At 32.3% G+C, this 22,684-nt stretch overlaps 2 protein-coding genes and 1 long non-coding RNA gene across 3 annotated transcripts in view; 2 read left to right on the top strand and 1 right to left on the bottom strand.

Moving 5' to 3' along the window:
• Positions 1–16,189, top strand: part of LOC145324688 (very long chain fatty acid elongase AAEL008004-like) — a 199,798-nt gene extending 183,609 nt beyond the window's left edge. Inside the window, exons 2-9 of the mRNA XM_080167281.1 lie at positions 7,958–8,087; positions 8,509–8,598; positions 9,127–9,228; positions 9,905–9,968; positions 10,396–10,556; positions 12,845–12,970; positions 13,356–13,455; positions 14,073–16,189. Coding sequence (XP_080023407.1) covers positions 7,963–8,087; positions 8,509–8,598; positions 9,127–9,228; positions 9,905–9,968; positions 10,396–10,556; positions 12,845–12,970; positions 13,356–13,455; positions 14,073–14,168 — 864 coding nt within the window. The 5' untranslated portion in view covers positions 7,958–7,962 and the 3' untranslated portion in view covers positions 14,169–16,189. The remainder of the gene's footprint in view (positions 1–7,957; positions 8,088–8,508; positions 8,599–9,126; positions 9,229–9,904; positions 9,969–10,395; positions 10,557–12,844; positions 12,971–13,355; positions 13,456–14,072) is intronic.
• On the bottom strand, positions 362–2,694 carry LOC145324689 (uncharacterized). The gene is made up of 2 exons (XR_013881305.1): positions 2,480–2,694; positions 362–1,071 (listed from the first exon to the last, which is right to left on the bottom strand). It is a non-coding gene; the product is annotated as an uncharacterized LOC145324689 (long non-coding RNA).
• Positions 16,190–16,860: 671 nt separating the features above from the next.
• On the top strand, positions 16,861–22,473 carry LOC145324677 (uncharacterized). The gene is made up of 5 exons (XM_080167268.1): positions 16,861–17,234; positions 17,662–17,752; positions 20,324–20,403; positions 21,172–21,233; positions 22,211–22,473. Exons 1-5 carry the CDS (start codon positions 17,154–17,156, stop codon positions 22,359–22,361), a joined length of 465 nt encoding a protein of 154 aa, XP_080023394.1. The 5' UTR covers positions 16,861–17,153; the 3' UTR covers positions 22,362–22,473.
• The last annotated feature ends 211 nt before the right edge of the window (positions 22,474–22,684 follow it).

The raw sequence follows: 22,684 nt of genomic DNA, 5'->3' as shown, positions 1-22,684 counted from the left end.
TTCAGCGGTTAGCGTGATCCTTTGCTACAAACAAACAGACAGACAAACAAACAGACATCATTCTACTTCTTATTATAGATATTGGCGCAGCTACTATTTAAGTAAGAGCATGTTAAAAATTGACGTACGGACTTTCTGGTAATAATTTAGTTTCTCGTATTCATTCGAATCCGGTGGACACGAACCGGTTCTCATCAATACGAAAAAACTATGTCTAGCCCGTGCCTTCGGCACCTCAGGGCTAAAAAACTGGTTTTAATCTAATAATTGTACATTCTATATCCGCGGAAAGAGGTTTATAATACGATGAAAGAAATAACTAATCTATGGTTTCTAAATCATCATGAATAATGAACAAAAATTATATAAAACAATTGTATTAAAAATTATTAAAATTACATCAAAATAATAAATAAATTCTACATACATAATAGGACATCATATCACAATAGAACTGGTAAGGAAATACAAAACAATTTAAGTTAAAATAATTAAATAAAAAAATATATCACTTAATACCTACAAAAATATTATGTCAATGGTAAGTAAATAAGCTCAATAAATATTTAAATTCAATAGGTATTTAATTTGTTAGTTGTCCTATGGTAAAAATATTCATTTGTTCTACTTTTTAAAGTCTCAAATATTTGCTAGCTTAAAGTATTTGTATGACCTACCTATATAGTTACACACAAAATAACTTAATTAAAAATGTTTAGCTTGTGGCTTCCAAAACTAAGTGTTCGATTTCTCATTTGTTTTGTATTCAGATTTATGATTCTAATTCTAAATAACATTAATGGTCTAGTCACACAAAATTACTTTTTTTGTTGAAATCTTAATAAAACATATTTTGGAAAGTATCAGATAAAACAAATGGAAAAAAGTAAAATAAACTTCTAAATGACCCCCTTTTAAATAAAATTTAAAGAAAATAAAATTATGTAAATGTCAAACTACAGACCACCCCTACGCGCTGCAGATACCCTCCGTGATCTATCTTAAATTCTTTCTAGCACCATATCAATAACTTCTTCTTTCAGGAAAGCTAATTTTCCCTTTGTTAGTCGTCTGAAATAAATATTTTTTTTTAGCATTTAGCTTATCTTAAAGACAAAACAAGGATGACAACATCCATAAAAGCGAAGCACTGAAATGGTAGGACAAACGGACATTAACACTTATATAGTGTCAGAACTGAATAATCAGAATATAAATGTATAAGAATCGGAGCAAAATTGTAAGTAAATTTGTTGAAAAACTGCTTGATACAGGATAATGTTTATGGACATACTTACATTTTTAAGACTTGATTATAGAGTTGCTTTGCTTATAACATTATACTTTGTTGTCCCAGGAATCAACATACCAAAAATCAGATCAATCGAATGATTAGATCACACAAAAATTTGTTGTTAAAAAAGAAAAAAAGTAAAAAAATCAACATGTTTAAAATGAACATACGGACATTTTGGTAATGATTATAGAGTTCCTACGCTTTCTTAATCGTACCTTACTACTAAAGAAATCACCATGCAAAGTTTGAAATCGATAGGACAATTCTAAAATGCCTAAATTAACGGAAAAAAGCTATCCGTTTGTGACGGTCGGACGTACAGACGGACCGACCCTAATTATAGAAAAGCTTCGCTTTTAAAAATTAATTCGGCAATACTGGATTTATGTCAATAAATACCAATGTGATTATTACCTAATGGTACCTAAGTAAACAAGGATGACAACATCCATAAAAGCGAAGCACTGAAACAGTAGGACAAACGGACATTAACACTTATATAGTGTCAGAACTGAATAATCAAAATATAAATGTATAAGAGTCGAAGCAAAGTTGTAAGTAAATTTGTTGAAAAACTGCTTTATACAAAATTATGTTTATGGACATGCTTACATTTTTAGGACTTGATTATAGAGTTGCTTCGCTAATAACATTATACTTTGTTGTCCCAGGAATCAATATACCAAAAATCAGATCAATCGGATGATTAGAACACATAAAAATTTGTTGTTAAAAAAAGTAAAAATATCAACATGTTTAAAATGGACGTACGGACATTTTGGTAATGATTATAGAGTTGCTATGCTTTCTAAATCGTACCTAATTACTAAAGGAATCACCATGCAAAATTTGAAATCAATAAGACAATTCTAACATGCCTAAATTAACGAAAAAAGCTATCCGTTACGGACGGACGTACAGACGGACGGACGTACGGACGGACGGACGGACGGACCGACCCTAATGATAGAAAAGCTTCGCTTTTAAAAACCATAACTGGAAACTACTTTTCTCAAAATTAGGTAGGAAATAAGAATGAAATTATAACCAAAAAGCAATTTTCTAACTGTTAATAATTAGTGGCAAAGGTACAGGTATGATTTGAAATGTAAATCTGTTTGTCTTTATGCTTCGCTACTTAAAGATGTTTTCATCTTTGTTTAGATAAAAATGTATACATACCTTATTCATTTTGTTCTTCTCCTGGAAACCAAGGCAGTATCACATTTTCTGCTTTTTTGCATTTTATACAAGATTTCATCTGAAAAATATTAAAGATTCTTATAGAGTTGCTTATAAGTCATACCTAACTGTTATAGAAATCATCATGCCATGTTTGAAGTCGATAGGACAATTCTAAACTGTTTAAATTAACAAAAAGAGCTAACCGCAATGGACGGACGTACAGACAGACCGACCCTTATTATAGAAAAGCTTTGCTTTAAAAAATTTGTATAATATCATCACTAGACTAAATTTTATCTTGGGATGTAATTGTAAAGCTCTCTAGAATGGAGAACTATATTAACATACAAAAAACGTATTACAATATATACAAAAAAACAATATATATAAGGATACAAATATTACATTATATAATCTTGTCAATAAAACATTTTAAAAAAAGGAAACCAAAAATCGCCACGTGTCACTAAATGTGTGTATATGAAGACGTTTGTTTGTGTGTGTGTTTCTCTCTAAAATTTTTATACACTGAACTATAATCAACAGCAGAAAATATATTCTATTAGCGTAACTACTTTATAACGCATTTATTTTAATTTTGATTAATGAAAATTATCTAACAGCAATTTAATTATTAATTTAAAAAATAAATAAAATATTTTCTGTAATTATAACTGCAAACAAGTATTCCAGAACTAATTTTTTTGTTTATGATAAGTCATTATGATTTTAAAATTATTAAACTAAAAGATTTCTGTCTGCTTGTTTATTGTTTATCTTTTTATTATTGCGCTAGTTTTTATAAGAATGCCCCGTCATGTTGCATGATTTCTCATGACGTCATTCATATTTTAGTCCCCAAAGTCAGTCAGAAACTGCTATATTCATGCACCTTCCCTTTAAGCCAGTCCCCAAAGTCTGAGACTCCTAAAATATGAATATTCGATCAATTGTCCCCTCCCTTCCTCCCTGGTTCATATATACCTTTAGAATCAGATATTACGAATCCATTGTAAGCAAAATTGAAAAAAAAAAGGTTACAATATAGTATATAAACTACAATAAAAGGAATTATATGAAAATATCATATTATATTGTACAGGCAACGTCTTAATTCTTGAATTGAGTATAAAAATGGGAAGGGGGTAAAGAGGGGGTAAAGAGGGGGTAAAAAAGGGAAGGCGATAGTGTTGCCTGAACAAAAAATATAATTGGCCATTTGTCTATTTTTTTTATTTTTTTACTTTTTTTCAATTTTGCTTACAATGGATTCGTAAAATTTTTCTGATTCTAAAGGTATATATGAACCCATGTTTTTTATGTCTGTTTGAGAAAATATTTAGGTCTAAAGTTTTTATTAAACCGAGGTTAAAAAAATAGATTTTTTCAATAATTACTCAACAGAATTTTGAAAGTAAGGTGTCAAATTAAAGATCTTACTATTTTGTTCTTACTGGCCATTTTCTTCTTTTATTTTGTTGCGTTTTAGTACCTTAAAACCGACTTAATTATTTTTTTAAAAAACTTAAATTACTTAAAAAATAAGAGGTCTACAAAAAAAACGATTGCATATCTGAATTCTATGAAAAATTTTACATCTACTACTTACTAAAAGAACCGGCTAGCTATAAAAAAAAGTTGATACACCTTCTTTAAAAGAATTTTTTTTTAAAACATTCAATAAACAAGTGTCATTAATATACCTCTTAAGTGTTGTAGTAAAAACATTTGTGAAAAAAAGAAGTAAATTAAATGAAGTTGAGAAATTTTTCTTTGTTTTATTTTTTACATTATATAGTTAAAGAGTAGATATGCTTCTTTTTGTAGTGAAGATACTCTATTGCAATATTTTACTTTTTTGTATGTCTGTTGGTTCCTCACTTCGCTATGGGAGAAATTTTTCTTATACTGATTTTTTGTGAATGATAAAAGACATATATACATTTTCGGCTGCCACATTTTCTTCTCATCTTATCTTCCTTTTACTTTTTTATGACAACTAAACATCTGCTTCATTATTCTGTTTCTTCGTCCATAATTTGTAGTGCTTGTTTGTTTGTTTAGCCACTGAAGGTCACACCAAGAACCGCTAACTGGGTAGAAATATCTTCAGGTGATTCCATCGTCGAGTTTTAAAAAGTTAGCGGCCTGATGTGGCGTTGTCCAGAGGTTGATAGGAGTAAGGTTGGTAGGATTTAGTCTGCAGTTAAACAGATGGGGCGTGTCATGGGGGGATGCTCCGCATTTTGGACACATATCTTGGATTGTGTCTGTGTTGTCAATTCTGTGTTTGTAGGAATAAAGTAAGCTGCTGTAACCAGATCTTAACTGTGAGAGAAGACATCTTTCTTTTCTGGATAGATTTTCTTCTTCTGAGCTTATTTCAGGTGGTATGTTGTTTAGAACTTTGTTGTTCTCGTATTGGCTGATTGTTGACTGAACTGTTTCTGTGTGTACTCTTTTAATACTTTGTTTTAGCGATGTTTTATCAAGTACAGGGATGAGATGGTTGATAGAATTATTCAGTCTTAAAAGTGTTGGCTTCCTGTTTGGTCTGTCTGGAGCCGGACGGTCAAGATGTTTATTACTTGGATGGCCAGGAAGGTGACAGTTCAACAGAAATTGTTTGGTAAGCATTTCTCCATGTTCTTTCAGGGGTAGAATCTTGGTTTCCCTGTGTAAATGAACGATGGGGGTCATTTGTAGACAGCCTGTTATGACTCTTAATGCTTGATTCTGTACTGTTTGTAATTTGGTCCAGCATGTAGATGAAATTATAGGGCTCCAGATTGGAACGGCGTATTCAAGGGTGCTTCTAGTCAAAGATTTGTATGTTATGGTTAACATTTCTTTATTTTGTCCCCAGTTGTTGCCTGCCACAGTTTTCATTAGGTTGATTTTTGATTTTGCCTTGTCTATGGTGTTGTTTACATGTGGGGTAAAGGTGTGCATTGTGTCAAAAATGACACCCAGCAATTTTGGGTTCCTTTCTAGCGGGACAACTGTGTTGTTAATAATTACTTGAGGATGGATGTTGTACTCTTTGGTGTCGGGGGTGAAGAGTGTGACTGTTGATTTTTCAGCTGATACAATAAGTTTCCTTTCCTTTAAGTAACCTGCAACTTCTTTGGCATAAGAATTGATTTTCTCAGTCATAGCTTCAATATCATTACCAGAGGTAAAGATTGATATGTCGTCAGCATATTGTACAACATATACTCCCTTTGGTGGTATAGGAAGATTTGACAGGTAAAAGTTAAATAGTACAGGGGAGGTTACTGCTCCCTGAGGTACTCCTGTCCGTACATTTTTAAAACTTGATGTAGAGTTACGAAAATGTACTTGAGCTTGTCTACCTTTTAAGTAACAGCAAAACCATCTCTTTAAAGGTGAGGGTAGAGTAGACTGGTTCAATTCTTTCAATAATTTATCTAGGTTCACCATATCAAATGCTTTAGACAAGTCTAACTGCAGTAAAACTGTCCTGTCAGGTGGCCGTTTTTTGGAAAAACCCTCAGAAACTTGGATGTTAAATTCATTTAGGGCTGTGACAGTTGAGTGAAGTTGTCTAAAACCATGTTGAAAATCTGGAATAGGTAGGTTTTCCTGTAGTGTTGGCAATATCAATCTCTCCAATATTTTGATGGCTGGGCAAAGAAGAGATACAGGTCGATAGGAGTTGGAATCTCCTTTATCCTTTCCAGGTTTTAGCAGAGGTATAACAAAAGACTGTTTCCAGATATCCGGAATTAAACTATTTTGGACTGATAAATTAAAGATCTTTGTGAGGTATTCTATACCTTTCTGTCCAAGGTGTTTCAGGTGTAAGTTTGACATCCCATCTGGTCCGACAGCTTTTGAGGCTTTACACCTTTTGATGGCTTCTCTAGTTTGTTCGTGGGTAAATGAGACAGATTCGTCAAGGTTATTCTTCTTAATATCTTTGGTCACTTTTCTTGAACTTTTGGAGCTCTCATGACGAATAATAGATGTAAATTGTTTTACAAAACCAGTAGCAATGTCTCTGCCTAGAGAGAGGTATTTCCCTTTAAATCTGATGGCTTGGTTAGGGTTTGCTATATCTTTGTTGCTAAGGTTTTTAATTAGTTTGAAAAATTTTGAAGAATTTCCATTTATGTTATTTACCGTTTCTTTCCATTTCTCTTTTCTGAAGGTGTTGATTTCAGAGTTAATTTCATTATTTAGTTGGTGTATTTCTGGAGAAGAAGGGTTGCTGTCTCTAAGTTCGTTTCGTCTATTTATTTTGTCCATAGCTGATGTGGGAATTTCAGGGATGGTATCCTTAATTCTGCCGGCAGGTATGGATGTTTTAGCTGCTTTGTTGATAATGCGTCTGAATGTTTTCTCTGCTTCGAAGATATTTGTAGGTGCAGAGAGAGTTGAGAACTTTTCTTCAGTGATGGCTGTAAATTTATCCCAATCTGCTTTCTTAAAGTTCACATATGTTCTTTTGATGGATTTAGACTGTTTTAGTGATGTTGAGATGGTTATTATGATAGGGAGGTGATCTGAACCAAGACTCTTTTTTACTTCCCATTTTATATTAGGTAAAAGGGAAAGTGAGGCCAGGGAAATATCTGGAGATGTTGGTTGGCCATTTGTAGGTAGTCTTGTAGGCTGTTCCTCGTTTAAAACTCCAAGATTGGACTGGCTGATCTCGTCAGAGAAGATGGAGCCTCTGTTGTCTTGTATGCTGGAGTTCCAGAGCGGATCATGTCCATTTATGTCTCCTAGTACAAGGGAGTCTCTCGTTTGTAGATATGGAGTTAAAGAGGGTGTGTAGTTGTTGGGACAGCTTGTAACCGGTGGAATGTACAGGTTGGTGATGTTAAGGTTGCCAACTTTAAAAGATTGTACTTCTGTAACATTATCATTCTGTGGTTGTGGTCCAGGTATGAAGTCCATGGAAGAATGAACATAGTATGCTAGTCCGCCTCCCATGTCTCTCTCTCTATCTTGTCTAATTAATGTGAAATTAGGAATTGTAGGTGGTTTGGATTTGTCTTTTAATTTAGTTTCTTGCAGAACTATAATCTTGATGTTATTTTCATGAACAAATTGTATAAGATCATGAAGTTTATTTCCAATGCCATTGCAATTCCATTGCATTATCTTCGCTCCATTTGGATGTTTTGATTTATGTTTTATTTAACACCTATATATGCGACAAGTTTTAATATACAAAAATTACCAATATTCAACAATTACAAAATATCCCCCCTCTAGTGCTGTTCAATCATTCTCTGATTGAGCTATAAGAGACACTAAGAACCAATTGCATATAAAAGATAGACAGTTAATACTTTGTATTATACTAGAAAATAGCTTAAAGCCATCCCAGGATTAAATTGAAATGGCCTAAAACAATCACGGAACGTAAGTGAATCTTACCTTAAAAGGGAGAATCCAATCAGTTCAATAGTTCTTAAGCTTCTTTTCATAATATTTTTTCAGCCAAAATGTCATTGGAGGACGGGTACTATGAGGCGGATTTTAAGCAAGTGAATGATTTTTTCCTGCGCACACCTTTCAAATGGTTCATTGATAAATACACATATCTTATGACCAACTATAGAGATAAAAGGTAATTTAAATATTTCTGCATGGAGGGTTGGGACATTGGACTGTAAATTTTAAAGTACCCAAAGTTTTGTAACCATGATATCTTTTTTCATGGCTCCAAAACTTTAAATTTATTTATTTAAATACATTTTTTTGGTTACAAACTTTTCAATCCAAAAATTTTAATTTACAGAAGGGATAATTATTGTTTATAATCATTGAGAATGTACATTATTGTATGCAACATTGTCTTACCCCTTAAGATCCCTGAATTTCTTCCCATTGAAAAAAAGGATAAAGCCATATGACCATAAGCTACAAAAAAATAATCTAACTTACAACCCTTAAAAATACTAGCTACCAAAGCATAGGCTTTTTGAAGTAATATCTAGGTATATGTTGACCCTGAAACCATCCCAGAAAATCTATTTTTTTATATTTAGGGCAGATAATTTCTTTCTGATGAGCTCAGTATGGCCAACTGTTGGTATCTGTCTCATGTATGTTATTCTAGTTAAAGTTATTGGACCTAGGTAATTATTTTCTATCTTATTATCTATCTTTCTACCTATCCATATGTTTCTACCCTATAATCTTTTTTCTATCTATCCATATGTTGGTATCTGTCTCATGTATGTTATTCTAGTTAAAGTTATTGGACCTAGGTAATTATTTTCTATCTTATTATCTATCTTTCTTCCTATCCATATGTTTCTATCCTATAATCTAACTTTCTTTCTTTCCATATTTTGGTATCTATCTTATGTATGTTATTCTAGTTAAAGTTATTGGACCTGTATTTTTTTCTGTCTTTCTATCTATCTTTAGAATGGTATCTGTCTAATTTATGTTTTTCTCGCTTAAGTAATTATTTTCAAGCTATTAATCTATTTATATCTTGGTTTCTGAGATATAGAAAGCCATACACTTTGAAAAATATTATGTTATTTGATTTTCATCTATCAAGTAATGATTATCTATCTGAATAGGTATATGATTGAAAGAAAGCCATTCAATGTAAAAATATTTTTATTTAAATTTAATTATTTATCTCTATCTAGGTTTATGAGAGATAGAAAGCCATACAATGTGAAGAATGTGATGATAGTTTATAACCTTCTACAAACAGTTTTTGCTGCTTGGGGTTTTTCACAAGGATGGAGGTAAGCACAAATCATACTAATGATATCTAAGTTAAATAGCTATATCATGTATGTATAGATATAGGATTCATAACACTTGGGTCCCAAGAATCGCAAGCCTTTACAAAGTCAAAGTTATAAAGAAATATAATTCAATTGAAAAAAATTTTATAAACTGTTAATTAGTAACTCATTCATAATAATGTAATCATTGATTCCATCAATTAATCTAAAGACTGTATACTAAAGGTTATGTAATCAGTTAATCTTTGGTCATTTCTAAAAAAAAATACACTTTCTTAAAACTTTAAATTATTTGACAGTCTATCTAACCAACTATCATTCAATATATCTATTTATCTTTAAAAATTATAAACAAATAATATATAAATTTGATTATCTTTATCTATCTATCTGTCTATCTATTTAGTTTTTATGTATCTGGAGATTACAGTTGGACGTGTCAGCCTATAGATTATTCAAATATCTATCAATCTTGTTTATCTATTGATCTAGCAATCTATCCAACAATCTATCTATGTATCTAACTGTCTATATATGTATATATCTGTCTATCTTTTTAGTTTTATGTATCTGGAGATTACAGTTGGACGTGTCAGCCTATAGACTACTCAAATATCTATCAATCTTATTCATCTATCAATCTATCTATTTATATATCTGTCTATCTATTTAGTTTTTATGTATCTGGAGATTACAGCTGGACGTGTCAACCTATAGATTATTCAAATGACCCCGAGGTAATAAAGATATTGACACTATCCCTCAAAGTACCTTGTTGAGAACCGATAAACCCCCATCCTCTATTTAAAACATATTGGAAATTAGGTAGTTTTTGCCTTTTGGTTAGTTTGTTTATGACTTTAGGACAGATTAGGATAGGTTATGATGGGTACTGGGTTGGCCCCGATGGGTTAGAACACCTCAAGGTATGGCATAGAAAATGCCACCCCCCCCCCCTATAATTTTCAATTTATTTTCAAAATATGATGATATACATGAGTTTATAGTATGGCTGAGGACCGATTTTAATCCAGCGGATAATTTTCGGTTTTGGAAAACAATTTTCAGTAATTATGTATACCTTAATACAGTGTATACCTAAGATGTAAGTTTAATGAAATCTTTTTTACTAAAACTTTTCATGTTGATTCTATTACTTTTTAGGCATTGAGAGCCCTGGATTTAGCCTGGTTTTTCTACATGTCCAAGTTCATTGATATGATAGACAGTGTTTTCTTTGTACTCATGAAGAAATTCTCTCATCTATCATTTCTGCATGTCTTCCATCATGGTATTATGCCCCTACAAACATGGTGGGGTCCTAGGTAACTAGATACCTTTATATCTTTCTTCCTATCTATCTATTTTCTATCTTACTATCTATCATTTCTGCATGTCTTCCATCATGGCATCATGCCCCTACAAACATGGTGGGGTCCTAGGTAACTAGATATCTCTCTTTCTATCTTTTCTATTTATCTATCTGTTAAATTACTATCTTTAATTATGCATATATTCCATCATGGTATTATGCCCCTACAGACGTACTTGGTGGGGTCCTAGGTAACTAGATATCTTTCTATCTTTCTTCATATCTATCTATATTCTATCTTACTATCTATCTTTCTATATATCTTTCTATCTATTTGTTAACTTACAATCTATCATTTCTACATATGTTCAATCATGGTATTATGCCCCTATTTTCTATCTTACTAGATATCTATCTATCTACATTTCTGTCATCAACAAATTATCTATACTTTCTACATGTCTTCCATCATGGTATTATGCCCCTACAGACTTGGTGGGGTCCTAGGTAACTAGATATTTTTCTATCTATCTTCCTATATATCTATTTTCTATCTTACTATCTATCATTTCTACATGTCTTCCATCATGGTATTATGCCCCTGCAAACATGCTGGGGTCCTAGGTAACTAGATATCTCTCTTTCTATCTTTTCTATCTATCTATCTATTAACTTACTATCTATAATTTCTACGTATATTCCATCATGGTATCATGCCTCTACAGATATGGTGGGGTCCTAGGTAACTAGATATCTTTCTTCCTATCTATCTATTTTCTATCTTACTATCTATCATTTCTGCATGTCTTCCATGCAGTCCAATGTAACTAGATACCTTTTTTTCTATCTTGCTAGCTATCATTTTATATACAACATTTCTATATATCTCTCTATCTATCTGTTAACTTACTATCTATCATTTCTACATGTCTTCCATCATGGTATTATGCCCCTACAGACTTGGTAGGGTCCTAGGTTACTAGGTATTTTTCTAGCTTTCTGTCTATCTGTCTATGTATCTTTCTATCATTTCGGCGTTATCCTCTTGAAACTCTTGAAATTTTGAGTCCCCCCCCCCCTCCCCGACAACGACGAACAACTATTTTAGGTTAGGTTATGTTAGGTTTTAGGCTAGGGGGCCAGGCTAGGGGGCCAGGCAAGGGGGCCGAGCGCTTCGGCTAGGCAGGCTAGGGAGCCGAGCGCTGCGGCCAGAGTTCATATGTCGCTGTCGGGGGGGGGGGGGGGTGTACTTAAATTGTCAAAATTGAAAAAAAAAAATTCTAAGAGGATAATACCATTATTTCTTCATGTGTTTTATCATGGTATTATACCCTACAGACTTAATGGGTCCTAGGTATCTATCTTTCTATATATCTTTCTATCTATATATTTTTCCATCTATCTCTTTATCTATCTTTCTATTTATTTTTGTATCCATCTTTCTATCTATGTACTTTGAAATTTCTGGCTATGTATAAATATTGCATACATATAATTGTTGTAGATATCTATCAATCTCCCCATATCCCTTCTATCATTGTTCATTAATCTAATATGTCTATTAATCTTTTCATCCATCTATGATCCCTTTAATCTGACTATCTATCTAGGTTTGTAGGAGGTGGACATAGCGGTTTCCCTGCCTTCTTTAATTATAGGGTGCATACAGTGATGTATTTGTACTACCTGTTGGCAGCTATTGGGCCAGAGGTTAAGAAACATCTCTGAGTATATATCTATCTATCTATCTAGGTTTGTTGGAGGTGGACATAGCGGTTTCCCAGCCTTCTTTAATTCTGGAGTACATACAGTGATGTATTTGTACTACCTGTTGGCAGCTATGGGGCCAGAGGTTAAGAAAAATATCTGAAAATAATGTCTATCTATCTATTTAGGTTTGTTGGAGGAGGGCATAGCGGTTTCCCTGCCTTCTTTAATTCTGGAGTACATACTCTGATGTATCTATCTATCTATCTATTTACCTATTATCAGTTATATCTATCTATCTACATGTATATAATATATACATGTCTATCTATCTATGTAGGTTTGTAGGTGGTGGGCATAGCGGTTTCCCTGTCTTCAATTATTCTGGAGTACATACTCTTATATATCTATCTATCTGAGTATTTTAATATATGTCTATTTATCTATCTAGGTTTGTTGGAGGTGGACATAGCGATTTCACTGCCTTCTTTAATTCTGGAGTTCATACAGATATGTATTTGTACTACCTGTTGGTTGCTATGGGGCCAGAGGTCAAGAAAAATATCTGAAAATAATGTCTATCTATCTATTTAGGTTTGTTGGAGGTGGACATAGCGGTTTCCCTGCTTTCTTTAATTCTGGAGTTCATACAGTAATGTATTTGTACTACCTGTTGGCAGCTATGGGTCCAGAAGTCAAGAAACATCTCTGGTGGAAAAGGTGAATTATTGTTAAACCAATTAACAAAGTCCTAATTTGTAATTTGGCGAAGATTGAAATCAATATGACAATTTTAATATGTCTAAATTAAGGATAAGAACTCTCTTTTATGCAAGGACGTAAGGATGGTCTGAAGGACGGACATAAAATGAAGAAAAGTTTCGCTTATAAGAAAAGAAAATGTTGATTAATAAAAGAAAGATAAAATAAAAACATCACATGCTCAGACAAATAATCACATATCCGACAAACTGTCACACAACAAAAAAGACTGACAAAAAGAAAGAAAGAATCATAGGAAAACAAAAAAGACAAATGTGATAACACAAATTCAATTTTAATAGACACAGAGTGATCCTAATCTTTTTTTATTTTCTTATTTTAGATACTTGACTACTCTACAGATGGTTCAGTTCGTATGTGTGTTTGTTCATGCTCTGCAGCCATTGTACTTTGACTGTGACTATCCCAAAATTGTTCCAAAGGTTAGTTTCTATCTATCTATGTATCTATCTATATATTTGGTGCTTTAACAATAAATGCCTGTTGATCAATATAACTCCACTAACCCCCTTATTTTAAAAATAAATTGAATTTAACTTGTGGGTGAAGACTTACCTTATAGGGCTACCAAGTACTTCATATAACCTAAACTAATGTGCCCTAAATCAGTAAAAAAACAAAAAAACTGCCCTATGATTTTTAAAAACTAATGGAAGAGGGAATTATCATTATTTTGTGTAAAAGTGCCATCTATATTTCTAAGCTAAAACTATATTTATCCGAGCATTGATTGTTTTTCCTTTCATTCTCTTCTTTTTATAACTACTACAAAAAAGACACAAATTTAAAAAATAAATAGCACAAAACCATTCTGGAGTCCAGCATATTTGAAAAAAAATTGAATATTTGATAATGAATACCCAATCAAAATATTAGTTAAGTAGGTTTTTAGACAAAAAAAGAATTTTACTTTTCTTAATATAATAAGATAAGTTTCTATTTGTATATGTATGTAATTATCTAACTAAATACATATCTATTTTCTAGCTATTTATCTATCTATCTATTAATTAATAAAAATATTTTTTTTCTATTTCAGTTGATAGCAATAAATACAATCATATTCTTTGTTCTGTTTGCAAATTTCTACTTCATTGCATATATCAAGAAAAAGAGTGAAAAAAAGATCAAGTAAAAGTATCATAAAAAATATCAAAGATGTAAAAAGTATTTAAAGAGCAAATAAAACAAGCATGTCAACATCCATACGAAGAGATCGAATATCATGGATATACAAACGGACACAGTGAGTTATAGAGCAGTTATTCATTGGTCATCAAAAAAGATTTATGGTATAAAAGAAATAAATGTAGGTTTTATTTTGTAGTCATTTTGACAGACAGACGGACTAAGTAAGTTATATGCTAGGCTCTTTTATAAGGTGTATCTTTACCAATTAAAATTGGTAGCGATAGATTGTTTTTTGATTTTCAAGAATAATTTCTGTAATTTGCTTTTTAAAATACTTTTTCTATCTTTGAAATTTATTATTGTAATAGTATTTTAAAAATAAAAAGCAATATTATTTTTTGCTAATCCTGTTAAACGAAATTTTAATGTTATACAAATAAATGAGAATTCAGAGTGATTTAAATTATAATTAAATGTAAAAATCTTAAAACAAAATTTGAACTTTTTTTCTTGAAAAAGCAATGTACAATTTAATTATAATGTTGTTAACTGCCAAAGTTTGCCACAAATTTCTTTTTTTTATATGCTAGAGATTATTGATAGTTATTCATCGCATCATATTATAGACAGGTTTCTGAGAATATTTAAGTAAAAAGTATAGGCTTGAAACTAATTTAGAAACCCCATTGAGCAGGTGGCCCAGTCTACCAAAATAGTATTAATTTTATGACTTCTTAAAATTCGTGGAAAACTGTCTGCAATAGGATGCTATTCATAATTTTTCAGTACGACTTAGAACCGGCTATAATCCAGCAGATATTAATCGGTTTAGATGCAATACTGTAAATATTTGTTGTAGTTGTCAGACTTCCCAACTTTTGTTAGTTTCATCCTTGTTAGTTTATTTTAAAATTGAGTCCCAGGGATCTAAATGGATAAGCCAATGGCTGGTGCATTGATGTTAATACCCCAATATGCTACACAAAATTACCCCTTCAGTAGATTACAATTAGTGGTTAAAATGTTCAGAAGAACCTAAACTTAATTAACTTACAAATCAAAAATTCAATGAAAGTCCCAAAAGTTGTTCAGCCAACTAACAAAAAAGTTATTATAAAAATTTGCAGGACTAGGGTAATAAACATCCTAATGTCCCTTCCTCCTTGATTTAGTCCACATAAACCAAGAAAGAGAGGGAGAGGACATTGGACTGTAAATTACACTAGTACCCAAAGTTTTATTACCACATTGTCTTATTCGTTGGCTCCAAAAATTTTTGGTACTTCCTTGAATTTTGATTGGATACCATGAGGGGGTAATCTTTTTTTATTATTTATCATAATTGGGAATGTATAATCAATTTATCATCCATTGTCTTATCCCTTAAAAAACCATAAAATTTTGATTTCTTGAATTATACTTAATTGCTATTGTATGTAAAACTAAATTTTCCCATAATTAAAAGTAACAGGATGTATGTCTGTCTTTGTGAACAATGGGATATTGCTAACCGCTGAACCGATACGGTTTTTCTTTGCATTCAAGCTTCTTGTAGGTCCAGGGAAGGTTTATAATTATTTGGAGGAGATATCTTTACCCTCCAAAAGGAAACCGTTTCTGTAAAAATAAAACCCCCCGTTTTTTTTCTATTTGTAAGACTAAATTTAAAAGTAGTGAGTAAATTTCTCCAAACCCAATCAAATTCATCAAGTATCCCCTAATAGGTCTCTAGGGGCGCTAGTAAGTATGTTATTTTCCTTAGAGTATTGTTTACATTTATTACTATTAACCTGTTAAAGATTAGTCAAATTTATATGTGATTTTATTTCATTTTAAAGGACCAGTATTTTATGTATTCCTATTACATCTTAAGGTTGAGTTTCTAATTTAATAAATATATTAAGTTAGATACCCAACCTTTAATAAAATAATGTATTATAGAAGTATTATGTATAGTATAGATTTTTGTAATTTGTTATTTCTCTAAACCTATGCATTTTATTCAATAAAAATTACACAACAAATTGTGTTTTTTTGCATGTTTTGACTGTAATTTACACTGGTACCTAAAAAATTACCACTATACCTTATCTTATTTGCTGGTTTGGCTTCATAACTTTGGGTATCTTTACAGAATTTTAATCCGTTGGTTTCAAACTATTGGTGGTCATTTTTTTAACTTTGTTTTCAAAGTATATAAAAATCTTGGTTTTTTCAAGTACCAAGTGAGCTCAGACGGTCCACCACTACCCCTTAACCCTCCTAATTATTTTAAAAGTAAATTAAAATAAGGAAGGATAGTTTCTGATGGGCGCCCTAACCCTAAGGAACCTATAGACCTAACACTACGGGGCTAACTAATCTAAGATAAGACACTATTATTTTTTATTTTCAATATCTTCCAAATTGGGGGGGGGGGGGTTGTACTCAACTAGGAACTTTTAGGGAAACCGCAATATTATTTTTTGTAATTTGCCAAACAAAGTTAATCATACAAAGAGTACAGAGTGTTTTTATCTTGAATAAAAATATATATTCTTTTCCTATTTTGCAACAAAACTATAAAGAAATGTTATTTTTTATTTTAATTTTTATTTATTTTTGGTTTAAATAATTCTAAATAACATTTTTTTATAATTACGTGTTTTCTTAATGAAGCAAATATTTTTACTTCAATTTAACTAAATAAACGATGAATGATAAAATCCATAAGTAGCGAAGATTGAAGTACATTGATGTATAAAAAGATTTCTTTAGAAAAGGAATATGCTAAATAAAACTATATTATCAAATAAATTTATTCCCTTTTTATCTTAAATAATAGACGAGAAAAACAAATTAAAATTCCCAATTACTCTACGGATGGAAGGACAGAAAAAGGGTATCATAGCTACTAAAAAAAGCATTATTTGACAATTTTGTGAGAACACTGATGTAATAAACAACCAATATATTTTAGTATTTCTTGATATTCCATTAGAACAAGACCATGTTTTTATTAGTGCAATTTTTGTTATTGTTATCTTCACAGTTTATAAGTGCTCAGAAATATGAATTGCGACAGTTAGAGGTATGATTTTTTTTAGCAGTGAAGCTACTCACTTTGTGTGCCCGTCAGTCAGCACGATAACGTTATGGGGGAAATATGTTTTTTGGCAGCTATTAAGGCCGAACACAGCTGTCATTTTTAATGAAGATTTCTATGATCTATGCATTGTTTTGTCCATCTGTCTGTTACTCATGATTTTACAGATATAACGTTATTTTTTTATTTTATTGTTCTTGCCCCTTAATAATAAGTGAATTAATTACTCCCCCACAAACCTACTCTGCTGTAACCTAGTGGGGCTACCCTGTACCACATAGAACCTAACCTAATCTGACCTAATGTGACAAACAATAAATCTGAAACTTAGGCACTTAGTTTTATATTACACTTTTTTTTACTAAAGAATTACTGCAAATATTTATAAAATCTTTTAAATATAATTTTGTAGCCAATGATGAAAGACAAACTAGCCAGCACCTGGGGTCTTGGAATTGGTGGACCATATGAATATAACAGATACTTCTGGCGGGGTAGTCCAGGTATAAAAATATAGTATAGTAGGTATAGAGTATACAAACTAGAGCTAGTACCTGGAGTCTTGGTATTGGTGGTCCTTATGAATAGATACTTCTGGAGGGGTAGTCCAGGTATAGAAATATAGTATAGTAGGTATAGAGTATACATACAAACTAGAGCTAGTACCTGGGGTCTAAGTATTAGTGGTCCATATGAATACAACAGATACTTCTAAAGGGGTAGTTCAGGTATAGAAATATAGTATAATAGGTATAGAGTATACAAACTAGAGCTAGTACCTGAAGACTTGATATTGGTGGTCCATATGAATACAACAGATACTTCTGGAGGGGTAGTCCAGGTATAGAAATAAAGAATAGTAGGTATAGAGTATACAAACTAGAGCTAGTACCTGGAGACTTGATATTGGTGGTCCATATAAATAAAACAGATACTTCTGGAGGGGCGGTCCAGCTATAGAAATAAAGTATAGTAGGTATAGAGTATACAAACTAGAGCTAGTACCTGTAGACTTGATATTGGTGGTCCATATGAATACAACAGATACTTCTGGAAGGGTAGCCCAGGTATTCTTTTATAAAAGTAACTGGTTGTCATCCTGTTTATCTATATGAATCTTAAGATTTCCAAGTACCATACAGATTGATATGGCTTAAGGGGTAGTTGCATGAAGTGCATTTCAGAAAAATGATTTCAAGCTAAAGTTACGAGTATAACATGAAACAATTATTTTTTTCGATAAATAAAACTCAATTAGACATCAATGACTTGGTCTTCATTCTTTTTTTGTGAAAATAAGCTAGCTATATAAATTGCAAATATCACAGAATGCTATTTTCAATTTTTGATTTTTTTATACGACCTGGTAGAAAATTTAAATTCATTCAAATATATGTCCTATAAATGTAGTTTAAACAATTGAACAGGAAGAAATTTGCAGTTTAAATGCATTTCGTGCAACTACCCCTTTAACCCTTAACGGTCGGGGGGGGGGGGGCGTTGAACGCCCCCCCCATCCGGTTTTTTCTATCTCATTTTCTGTGTGTGAAAGATAAAGAGCCCAAACTGCTTGACTTTTTAAGTTTGGGTATGACACATAACTGAGAGTTGGAATTTTTTGAATATCTCCATCCTGGCGGGCACAGGATGCCAGCAAACCTGGCAGGGTCATCCAGGTAAAGATCAAAAATGTTTTTTTGACTTAAACAAAGCATTTTATCTTACCAAAATACTAAAATATCCTCTAGTAGTACATCTTCATATTAAATACAGGTGTTCAAGTCAATTTCAGGTTCCAGGTATGATCCTGCAGGTCCTGATCCTCCAGGTCTCCAGAAATCTTTAAAAGGCTCCTGTGGCCGCAATTTTTGACTTAGAGACTTCAAATTTTAAACTTAAGCTTTTCTTACATGTCTACATAATGTATTAAAATTTCATAAAGATCCGCCGCCGTTTTCCCGCCGACCGCCGACTGCGGCGGCTGGCAGCTGCCAAGTACAGCTGCGGCCGCTGAAATTTATGTTTTGATATTTCAAACATAAAATTTACATAAAAATAAATATTTTCTGCAAAAAAATTTTCTTCTAGCTTCAAAAATAAAAAAAATTACAGCCGTTTGAAATTTTTAAGTAAAAAAGGACCTAAAAACAAAGGTTGTTAAATAAAAGGGTGAAGGAAGCGAAAATTGACCTTGACTTACTTAAGGTCGAAAATTCATCATAACACAGGGGACTTGCACAAAAAATTTTAGCCCACTAGCTCTAATAGGAACTGAGATAATAGGGGGGGGGCGTTGAACGCCCCCCCCCCCCCGACTGATTAAGGTGCGGCAAGGGGCCCGACTGTAAAGGGTTAATAGTGCAGCATTTTATGGGTCCAGGACAGGTTTCTATTTGTTTGGGGAGGATGGCTCCAACAATCAAGCAGAGATCGTCCTGGGAAAGAATAAACCTCCTCCAATATTAGAGTAAAACACTAGAGGGAGAAAGGGAAAAATACCTGTATCTCCCCATTGCAACCGCCTTGTTCAACCTTTCTATTGGGTCATTGAAAATCAACAAATGGTGTCGCTTTTATTAACACAGTCAAGAAGCAAAAAAATAATCTAGAAGCAGAAAAGGAGGGAGGTAGTTGTCTGTATATACATCTATACTATAGATCTGTGCTGGATCTTTAAATCATTTTAGTGGTGAGCCAGATCGAAGTGCGCCAAATTTCAGCCAATCACAGCGCGGCATTTCATTAAATGCTGTGTTCTCGTTGGTGGAAAGTTGGCTCACCCCGATCTAGCTCACGACTAAAATGATTTAAAGATCCAGCTCTGTTCTTCTAGTAATAAATATTTTTTTTAACACTTAAATTTAAAGAGGAGATTCGACTTATTCCCCAATCGACCCCCCCCCCTCGATCTTCTCTAAAATGCCCATTTTTTTTTCTTTCATGGGAAAAACTTTATACAAGTTTTGTATTCTTGAAAGGCATAGCGCAATTAGTGTAGTGGTTTATGAGATCTTAAGCTTTATTTTATCTAAAGATATTGTAGGCAGTGTGCAAATATTTTTTTTTTTATTAAGGAGTTGGATATGGGTACGGACCAAATGTATGGCAGAATATGTTTATTCTTGGTAACCAGCTTAAATATACTTATGGAAAGGTAAGTAAAATAGATATATTGATAGATAGATAAACAGACAAATGGATAGATAGATAGATAGATAAACAGACAAATGGATAGATAGATAGATAGATAAACAGACAAATGGATAGATAGATAGATAGATAAACAGACAAATGGATAGATAGATAGATAGATAAACAGACAAATGGATAGATTAATATATAGACATAATGATGGATAGATATCAGTCTACTGTATGGTAATATATGTTTATTCTTGGAAACCACCTTAAATATACTTATGGAAAGGCAAGTAAGATAGATAAATAGATAGATGGATAAATATAAGGTAAAATATAACATAACAGACTTATGTGATAGCTTTTTTTGTCTGTAGCAAAGGATCTTGATACCGCCTAACGGATATGGTTCTCCTTTAGAGTGTAGCCTTTCAAAGGTCAGAGGGTTTGTAAGTATTTTAGAGAATGATACAACCACCCTTTCCAAGAGAAAAAAAATCCCTAGAAAAAAAGGTTAAATATTTGGGGGGGGGGGGAGGGTATAGGGTGTAGCTGCTACTAAGAAAAAGTGTTAAATTGCTGTACTAATAGTATCCCCCGGCCTAGAAGCCAATATTTTTGTATATTTCTATAGCCTTTCATATTGGAAGGTTGAAGGTACCCTTTCCAAAATTAGTTATAAATCTTCACTACATCTAGAGGAAGTTTCACTATTGTAAAGAACCATATCGGTTTAAGTCTAAAGACAGATACATAGATATCATTTTACTTTTATTTTTTTCTAGGATTCCCCGAGGCCATACAGTGGACCTCTTACCAATGGACACATCCGCAGACGTGCTGAAAAGTAAGTTTATTTTCCAGAATGGCTTAGAAACCGATTAATATCCGCTGGATTAGAAACAGTTCTCAGCCATACTGAAGATCATGTTTGATCGTGTTAGAGATAATTTTTCACAAATATTAAAATAGAAATCATAAAATTAATACCTGTTTTGTGAGTCCGGGCCTTCAGCCAATTCGGGCTTACAAAACTGGTTTTATCTTATGATGTTTCATTTCAATATCCGCGGAAAGCTGTCTCTAATACGATACGATAAATTACAATTCTAGCAGTGTCGCTACTCTGTATACAAATATTGAGTTGTTTGTTGCGCCCTTATTCTAGCAACCTTCAATAATCATTTTTCTCGTATTCATTCGAATCCGGTGGATAGGAACCGGTTCTCATCCATACGAAAAAACTATGTCTAGCATCGTATTATATCCAGCTTTCTACGAATATAAAAATGTACAATTAGAAGATTAAAACCAGTATTTTAGCCCGTGCCTTCGGCACCTCGGGGTTAAAAAAACTGGTTTTAATCTTCTAATTGTACATTCTATATCCGCGGAAAGCTGTTTATAATACGATGCGAGAAATAACTATTCTTTACTGCAAAAAAAGGCTTCATGTTTCTGTTTTTTGTTGTTTTTTAAATATTTGTAACAATAGTCATTTTTAAGCTGTTTTGGTAATCTTTAATACTTTTACTGACAATTATGTATTTTTCAAAATATTTTTTATATTTAGAGGTTAAATTGGAGAGATTCTAGCATACCCTGATAAAATGTTTTTGATATAAAGATTGCATTCACTATTATATTCACTCCCCCCCCCCCCCCCCTCCTATCCTGATCATGGAGAAAATTATTGACCAGCATATAAGGACTATGATTGCAACCTGACTAGACTTTTAAAAATTCCACTGTAACAATATATACGTATATTCATTGATGCCTCTTTAAATGTAATTGTTTTTTAATTGTATTTTAATAATTTAGGTATAGAGAAATGATGCGAGGAAAGGACATACAGAGTGGTAAATACTCGCATGATCAGAACAAGTTTGGGTACAGCAAGTGGGATGAGTACTCAATCATTGAGAGACAAAGAATCATGAGAGGAGATACTCATATTCTATATGAATCTTAGATTTTAGTAAATTTTCATGATATTAAACTTATTTATACTTTAGTCGTTTTACCGAATTTGGACTATATCTTATTTTAATAAACATTATTTAAGAAATTGTTTTATTTTTAAATCTTTTATTTCTGTCACGTGTCTTGCCATAATTCTTTTATCAAAGTAATATGATAATTTCTGTCTGTGTGCTCTGAAGGATCTGGCTAACCGATATTGATTTCCTTTACAATGTAGCTACTCATAGATTCTGGGCAGGTTTAAAAAGTTAAATGATGAGTGGAGAGGAATCACCCCCCCCCCTTTCCTCATATGTAACATGGGGCTTCTAT

The sequence above is a fragment of the Acartia tonsa genome, chromosome 7 (genome assembly GCF_053477335.1).
Source record: "Acartia tonsa isolate MP-2025a chromosome 7, ASM5347733v1, whole genome shotgun sequence".
Classification (NCBI taxonomy): Eukaryota; Metazoa; Arthropoda; class Copepoda; order Calanoida; family Acartiidae; genus Acartia; species Acartia tonsa.
Note: the sequence above shows the minus strand (reverse complement) of the source record. Positions and strands in the feature narration are given on the sequence as shown.